Here is an 8739-nt window from a genome sequence, read left to right as displayed (position 1 = left end):
CTGCTCTCGGCGCGCCCCGGGAACGCGCCGCAGCAGCCTTGGAGGGGCTGCAGCTCCTCTTCTCACTGTGCTTGGGAAGTCTTTCCTTTTCCGTAAACCTAATTTAGGAATCCAAAGGCACCGAAGCCCGTTACTGTCGCTTTTAAAGTGTCTACCAGAAAGAGCTGGAGGGAGGCTGCGGACAGGAATCTCCGGCCATGTTCGGGAGTAGACAGATGCCCTTGTGCTGAGAAGCGGGTCTCCCTTCTCCCATTCTCTCCTGCCGCCAACGGTGGCTGCCAGGCTGTGCCCTCCGCTTGGCACCCTGCCCCGCCGTCTCGGCTCTGCTGTCGACCACGGCGCCTGCGGACGGTTGGTTAGACCTGCCGGGACCGGTCCCTGAAGCTCCCAGCTAAGGGAGCATTCGTTAGCTTTCGTTAAGCGAGGGACCATTGTCCAAAAGCCGGAAACCGATTACTTCCTGGACAGTTTTGGGGGTCGACTGTCTTCTGAGTTCCGGGAGCTACAAATGAGAATTTGAAAGAGTGGTGTATAAAAGGAGACATCTTCCAGTCTTCCATATAATCAAATTCCATATAAACAAACTCAGATGTATAACAAAATTTTACATTCTTAGGCGCCAAAGTTTAAACGGGATGTAAATAACAATCCAATACCCTCCTGTGGCCCCAATGCTCTTTGTACATTCCAAAACTATTACATTATATATGAGCACCCGAGAGACATGTTTCTCCGATCGCGAATTTGCAGTTCAAAATTAAATGATTAAAATTCTGTATTATGCTTTACTTATGTTGGGTTTATTGTGAGTGTTAGGCTTCTTATACACATTAGGGCATTAATCCAAAGAGCTATCTTCCAGGTAGGAATGAACTATTGGCCCTATTCTAACGCAGATGAAGAAACTGAAGCTTTGAGAGGTTCAGTAACCTACACAAAGTCTCCGGGCTAATGCGTGTGTTAAAGTTAACATTCAGACTTCAGCAGCTTCCGCTGCCAGCAGTCAGCCTGAGAAGGGCCTAGAGAGATGTGTTAACGTGCTTGTTTTGTTCCAACCCCCGGGTGGTTTTACCTGTTAACCTGCGCTATCAGTGGCGTTTTGAAGGGACCTCAGAACTCCCCACTCTCCGCTTTGGGAAGGCTTTGAATCATCCTTCGACAGCACCTCTCTGCCCAGAACCGGTTCCCCGTTTTTATGGCATCATATTGATTTGCAAAGGCAATAAATCTAGGAGGAGGGACAGTGTGCCCCCGATAATAATGTTGCAGCATATGTTTTACTGCCGAGGTTTCAACACCAACAAGATGCATAGCCTAGAGATCCCCAAACGGGTCACCCGGATTTGTTTAAAGTGGCCTTTTCAATACCTCTCGTTTGCCGCCTGCCTCCTAACGATCACTCATCTTTTCTTGTATAGTATTTTACCTGTAGTAGGATGCGCAGTCGGGGTTTCCTGCACACAAGAGACACAGAGCTGGGCTAAGGCCGCGTAGGCACTTGGAAAGGAGGAGGAAACAGATTTGTGGCAATTCAGTTTTCCCCTTGCTTCGTCAAACTTTCTGAAAATGTTCCTCTCATGATATTATTCAGATTCCAGTCAAAATCATTGAGGTAATTAAGAAAGGACACAGTTGTTTTCCTCTGTGTAGAAAAACAGTCAAAAGGGTTTTTTTTTTATGAAGTGTAATTTTGCGGCAAGTTTTTGAAAACTAAATTCAGCTAACAAGGTTTGCCACACCCTGTTGAAGCATATATCAAGGTCTAGACTAACCATAACATTCCCCGACCTTCCAAAATCCCCACTTCTTGAGGGAAATCTTTCTTTCTGGACAAATCCTAAGCATTTGATATAGGAAAGAAATCAGTGTGCGCCTTCCACTCAATACAAAGAAATGTCACTTACATTGAGAAGGTGTGTCTGGGGAGAGATAGGTTGGGGCGGGGGACTTTAATAACCAAAAAAGGGGTCTGGATTGGGTCTGGGTTGTCCAAAACCAGCAAAAAATTCAAGAATAGAAACGGATCCTCAGATGCATCCTGCGGTTTAGTCTGAAAGCCCTCTGCTTGCCAGCCGTCGTTAACTCTACTCTGGCTCTTCAGCTAACAGCCCAGCCACAGCTGCAGGGCCAGGGGCTGATCAGGGTCGGGGCCCGGAGTGTGAGTCCTGCCCTTCCGTCTGCTTCTAGACGCTGAGGTGGACTAGGGGGAGATGCGCGCTCTGCCACGTCGGGCCCTGTTTTTCTCTCTCAAACGCACATGGAGACCGGCTAGAAGACAGCGTAAATTCCTTCCAGCACCAAAGTCTATGGTTTTACGAATTTCCTCAAATATTTATAAATCGACACTTCGAACTTCGATAGTGATATGAGAATGCATTTTTTAGTCACCTTCATCCAGCACCTTGTTAAAAACTATTGACACACGATGATCAAGACAGGCTGAAATCACGACTCTTCCAGATGTCATCATTTTGTTCACACAAACGTTTTCGACAGCTATTTTAACTTGCCGTTTTCCCCCACAAATTTATTTCAGGAGTAGGGGGTGGTGCAGTGAAAAGTTGGAGTTTTAAAAATTATTATTAGTATTTTAATTTTAAGACCCACGAAGAGGCTTCTAATAGCCAGACCGACTGGCTGGAAAAGAGAACAAATATTTACATGTACAGCTTGAGTGTGTATGTCAGCCTGAGTTTACACGGCTCCAAGCGAAGCGGATTACCCTGCGAATTCGGAGAATTTGAGTTATTCAGGCTGAGCAGGGCTAACAGGACGCCCTCCAACAAGGCCGTGGGAAGTACTGGTCACAGCCGCCTTTGTAAAACCAAAGGGGTCTGTGTCCGCTTAGTCCGGGCGCTACCATAAGGTTCGCACTCTCCCACTACGCGTCGCGTGGTTACCGTAGAGCTCCGCGCTCTGACCTTCGCGTTCTCTTCGGCAGCCGTCCCATTTTCCAGGGTCCCTCTAGGGAAAATAGGAGCCCCAGGCTAGAGACGCACTGGTGAGGAGCAGAAGCCACGGTTCTGAGAGCGGCATCCTTTGCCAAATGCCCGCACTCTCGCTAAGCTTCTCTTTTTCAGGGCTGCATTTGCTCAGCCCCACTGTCAAGGAGATCAAATTTGGGACCATCGAATGAGAGTCCCAGCCCTGGGATCTGCCCCGAGTATGGACCTGGCCAGTTGGCGCCGGCTCAGAGGCGCCGGATTCTACTGAGCGCTTCCCTACTTTCTTTTGGAACATTGAGCGCAGGTAAGAAAAAGAATGGAAAAAGTGAGAACTCCTGAGGCTTCCTCTGGTCTGGTCATAGCTTCCCCAACTGGGCCATGCCCGGATCTCGGGCGTTAGGCCGCGGTGATGTGTCCTCTCCCGACAGCGCGCACCGCCCTCCCTCCCGGGGCTGCGAGACCAGGTGGGGGTGTCCGTGGCTGCTGCGTCAGCCTAGTGGTGGCACCCTTTTCCCTGAACCTGTGCTGGGGTACCGTACAGCCGGGGCGACAGGCCACGCGGGCGCCGCACCCTGGGCGCGCCCTCCGCGCCCGGCCCGCGGCCCCGCCCCCGGCGGCGGAATCAGGAAGCGGTGACGTGAGACGACGCTGACTGGCTGCGGGCCTCCGGGATCGCCGCCGCCAGCAAATTAAGGCGCAGGGCAGCGAGCGCCAGGGCTCACTGTCCGTAGTTCCGCACCGCGCTCCCCACGCCAGCGTCCTAGCTGCCGAGCTCTGCTGGTGGCCACCTCAGCCTGGGACATCCCGGCTGTACCCAGCCCCAGAGGGAGGAAGGACGCGGAGGGGATGCTCCAGGACCCCAGGACTTTGTGCAGTTGATGCTCGTTTCCGCCTTGGGCTGTGCAGACTGTCGTCCTGCCGAGCGCCCCGGGGCGTGCGCACCCGCCGTAGTGCTCGGTGGGCCCTCTCCTCTCCGGCTGCCTTCGAAGTCTCTGCGGCTCTGGGGCTTTGCGGTGGGGGGATAGAGGCCAGTGTGCAGCTCTGGAGTCGTTGGAGCTGACACTTCTGGAGTCCCTGGCCCGCTGTGACTGCTCTCGGAAACTTTGAGCTGTGTTTCGGGTCTTTGTCTCCCTTGGGGAATCTGGACGGCAGTTCGGACGACCCCGTCCCTGGCCAGGACCGCGTGCTGGGGACCATGGAGTTCACGGCGTCGCCCAAGCCCCAACTCTCCTCCCGGGCCAACGCCTTCTCCATTGCCGCGCTCATGTCGAGCGGCGGCTCTAAGGAGAAGGAGGCGACAGAGAACACAATCAAACCCCTGGGTAAGTTGGGCTACCCGGCTGTCCGCCGAGGACTGGGGATGCTGCGCATCCGTGTGTGCCCCTGGCTGCAGGCGGCTCGCAGCAACGTCTGATGCTCAAGCCATGAGCCATACATCGCGGGTGGGAGATCTTTTTCTTTTGGGTCCAAGTTTTCTTTGGAGGCTTCAGTCTGTTGAATGCTGTGAATGTGCATCTTATATCTGGGCCCGTCGGTCTCCTAAGTTGTCTAGAATCCATATATCAGATCAGACATATGGTGTGTGTGTATGTTTGTTGGGTTAAAAACATTCATGGAAAAAGAATAATAAAACTCCTTTTAAGGCTCAACAGGATTTACTGTGCATGTAACACCTGCTTGTGCGTTTGAAACCAAGGAGACGCTAAAGGACTTCATAAGAAACCAGTTTAATTTTGGTTTTCCTCTGACTTGAATAGACAAAACAGAGCAAGCTCTTTGAAACCACTGTAAAGCAGAATAAACCAATTCTCCCTACACGAACCATTTTATTCACTGAAGCTCTAGACTTATCACCAAGACATCATTTTATAACTGTCGTCATTTTCAGTTGAGGGTGGCAAAAACACTAACCAGTAACCATTTCTCAAATTCCTCTACTTTTAGTTATATTGTTTGTTTAACAACCTTTACCATTTATAGAAGACACTAGGCTAGGAGTAAAGGGAGAATAGGGATTATGTTCTTCTTAACACTAGTGAATTACATGGAAAAGAACCAGCCCAAGATAAATATTTAAGAATCTCTTTACAACTGAGAGAAAAAGAAGTGTTCTCATCATTGCCTCATGGATCCCCAGAAAATAATTGTTACACAGCCTGATCATCTGGTATCACTACAGTGTGAAAATGAGATAGCAAACTTAAGTTAATTTTTCTTTTTTAACCCTCCCCAATTTCTCCTTTCTTCTCTCTGTCCTTCCCAACACTTAAGGTATCACATCCAAAATAATGATAACATGAAAAAAAGGAAGTGTTAGAGATCAAAAATAAGGTGTTTGGGCTTAAAGATGAGAGAAGTAAAATTCCTGTAGCTACTTGAAACCAAGGAAAAAGAGACTAGTAGATCTGTAGAAAACAGAATGTCAAAAAAAAAAAAAAAATCTGTCCTCTAAGTTTTCACCCCCTTCCCCTGGTTCTTCCCACCCACCTCCCATCTAAATCTAAACCTGCCAAAGAATGGAGACAATCAATCAAACAAAATCCAATTGTTTAGAAAAATATAACTAACAATTTCAAAGTTATATTGTGCGACTTCTCAACATTATGCATTGCTGTTTAGGGGCCCCTGAATTCTTTGTAAACATCTCAGCTTGTTACATAGCAGGAAAAGAGTATTCCCGACAGAAGTGTAGACAGCAAATTGGGAAACATGCCAGCCCCAGCTGCCCTGTCATTTCAACATTGCTTCCTTCTCTCTTTATTTTTCTGAGAAAAGCCACCTTATATCGAAATTTCTAAATCTTGAACTTTAAAGCCATGCCCAGCTCACAACTCCAACCCTACCCCCATGCCCACACACACATATAGGCACTAATATAAAATGCATGTCCCTCTCCTGGCTTTTGAGATGGGCTCTGAAAGAACTAGCAGGCGTTCTTGTCCCTTACACTGGCCAGTTCAACAGAGGTGACTGCAAGCCAAGGACTCTATCAAGAGAAACACCTAAAAGTTCTGTTAAGAGAGAATGTGGGACTTTTGTTGAAGCAAACTATAGAGTGGGGAGGGGGATTCCAGTGTGTCCCAGGATTGCCCTTTTAAACATACAAAGTCTATTTAAAAGAACAGCTTCAGTCTGCTGAAGCATTTCTATTTCATTTTCTTCCTCTCCTACTTCGCATCCTGATGCATTGGTCAGTCTGGGGCTTAGGGAGTTTGCCTCTTTCAGTTGTCAGAAAAAAAAATCATTAACACTACTTCTTAATTCCCTCCGAAGACATTATGTGAATGTGTTTCTGAAAATATTAGTAGAAAATAAGATTTTGTTATGGTATGGTTTCGTTTCGTTAATCTGAAAAAAATCAGGATGGCAGTTAATTTGATTACTCTTAAGTTAAAACATTTTCATGGGTTGGATTATCATTGCATGAGAAGTAAAAGTAAAACCACTCTGTTTCCTGTTTTCTTCATGTATGGATGTGTAGGAAATAAAACACCTTATGATCTGTGCGTGTCCCATATGCCCACACACATCATATACATGTACATACATACATTTAGAACTGGCTTTGATTTCTTGAGGGCACTTAAGAGATCAACTTCACATTGCAAATTCAAGTAGTTTCTTTTTTAAGGGATGGAAGATAATTGGGACAATTACAGAAGTCTCCCTGTATTCCATCAAAGTGACTGGTGTAGTCCGAGGCCCTTATCAGCTGTGGGGGAGAATGTTTGGTTCATAGGCAGCAGTATTCCAACCTGGTGGTGGATGGCAGAGCATTCTTCTCATTTTAATACACTGCTGGTCTGGATTTCAGGTTGTTGTCCTCACTTCTAGGACCTTTTTGGGAGAAAGAAAAATTTTATACCTCACCCCTCAAGTAATTGTTCTAAGCCTCTTCTGAAAATGGCCCACAGAACCTGCTCCTGTGATTTAGCAAGCTGTATGCTAGCATCTTTCATAAGATCTCGGGCTGGGAAGAATATTATAAAAATGTTCTAACTCTCGTCATAAAGCCTAGAAAACTGAAAGTCAGGCACAGAGGTGAAGTGACTGATTTTTTGTAAACCACATTCCCCATTTTTCTTTTACCCTCCTATCCTCCTTTCCTTTTCTCTTATGGAGAGAGGGCTCCAGGAAGGAAGGAAAGTTCCTCTCCAGGTGAGGAAGATGCTGATCTCTTCGCTCCCTTTGTCTCCGTGGAGAAAAATTTCTCCTGGTTGTCAAAGAGGCAGGACTGGCATCAGTTCCATGAGCTACGAAGTCTAGAATTTGGGAGGGGTGACAATAGGAATATTTGCTTTTCATCCATCATGATCATCACGCTTCCCTTCTTCCACTCTTACATTTTTATTTCCCAAAGGGGGCTGCAGTACTGGTGGCGAAAAGCAGTCATTCTAGAACTCACTAGCTTGGTCAGGAAACACTGGGCATGCTACTCCGTGGGAATCCCAGGTAATTTTATACAGTGATGATGGGTCATCCCTACAGCCTTGCCTGGAGTTTCTGAACTTAACTTTTCCTGAGTCAAATCCAAGTGACCATTTTGGTTATGCTGTTCTTTCCAGATCTTTCCTTATTGAACAGTGTCAGCTGTCATTCACAATTCTCTTTACCTCCAGAGCAATTTGTGGAGAAGTCGTCCTGTGCCCAGTCCCTGGGTGAGCTGACCAGCCTGGATGCTCATGGGGAGTTTGGTGGAGGCAGTGGCAGCAGCCCGTCCTCCTCCTCTCTGTGCACTGAGCCACTGATCCCCACCACACCCATCATCCCCAGTGAGGAAATGGCCAAAATTGCCTGCAGCCTGGAGACCAAGGAGCTTTGGGACAAATTCCATGAGCTGGGCACCGAGATGATCATCACCAAGTCGGGCAGGTAGTTGGGACTTGGGGGTTGGGGGTTGGGGGTGGAGAGTCAGGACACTCCCTGGGTAGTTGAGGTTGCTTCCAGGAACTAGATGAGAGCTGGCTGGTCATGGAGCAGAGAGACAGCTTGGCTCCAGGGCAGCTTCTTTCCACCAGCTTGCATTAGGAGCTACAGGATGTCTAGTCATTTGCGTTCTCAGGATTTGGTCATGGGAAGCCCCACCCTGGCTTTGTTGAGAAGGGCACAGGGACCAGGGAGACACACTAACCCCGAAGGGTGTGGTCTGCTTTCCCTGGAGCTGGAGAAGGTTTGGCGGGTGGAGGGTCGGGATCTGGAAGGAGGAGGAATTTGTGCCTGGGTGCCTGATGAGCTGCTGCGTGCTTCTAGATAGGTGAGTAGCTTCCCTTTTATCAGCCTCAATTTGCAAAAGCTGCCAGCTCCCATTAAAAACTAAAATTAAAACCTGGGCGGAAGAATGAAATTTGAAACGATAAAATTCCCTGTAGGAAGGAGCACTGCTCGGGGCCTCTTGGCGCCAGAGCCGGGCGGGCTTTGGCCAGGCAGGAAGCTGCAGGGCTGCAGGGAGGTTGGGATGGGGCAGAGGCCGGCAAAACTTGGTGGCTCTAGCTCTTGGGACTGCAGAAAATACCTGCAGGGTATCTGAGAAATCCTTCCCAGAAACCTCTGCTTTTGGCTTTTATTTTGCAAGAGGAGAGTTTTCTGGCTGGGATGCGGGTGAGTTGTGTGACTGGGTCAGCTCCAGGGACTTCGGGTCCTGGGACACTTCATGCGCTTGATCGTTAAAATGTATGGGGTTTTCCCTAATCACAGACCTTCTGGAGTTAACACATACCCCCACCCCCACCTTTTCACCTAGCAATTAACACTTGCTTAAAGGTGACACTTAAAATTATCTAGGCTTGGAAGAAAA

General features: G+C 48.2%; 1 protein-coding gene across 2 annotated transcripts in view; it reads left to right on the top strand.

The window, feature by feature from the left end:
* The first annotated feature begins 3607 nt into the window (after nt 1-3607).
* TBX20 (T-box transcription factor 20) overlaps nt 3608-8739 on the top strand; it is a 56702-nt gene continuing 51570 nt past the window's right edge. The window contains exons 1-2 of one of the 2 annotated variants that reach the window (XM_055347553.2): nt 3608-4267; nt 7565-7817. In XM_055347553.2, coding sequence (XP_055203528.1) covers nt 4141-4267; nt 7565-7817 — 380 coding nt within the window. In that variant the 5' untranslated portion in view covers nt 3608-4140. The other variant, XM_055347552.2, reaches the window with a different exon arrangement.

The sequence above is a fragment of the Gorilla gorilla genome, chromosome 6, assembly GCF_029281585.2.
Source record: "Gorilla gorilla gorilla isolate KB3781 chromosome 6, NHGRI_mGorGor1-v2.1_pri, whole genome shotgun sequence".
NCBI lineage: Eukaryota > Metazoa > Chordata > Mammalia > Primates > Hominidae > Gorilla > Gorilla gorilla.
This window is presented reverse-complemented; position numbering and strand designations above follow the sequence as displayed.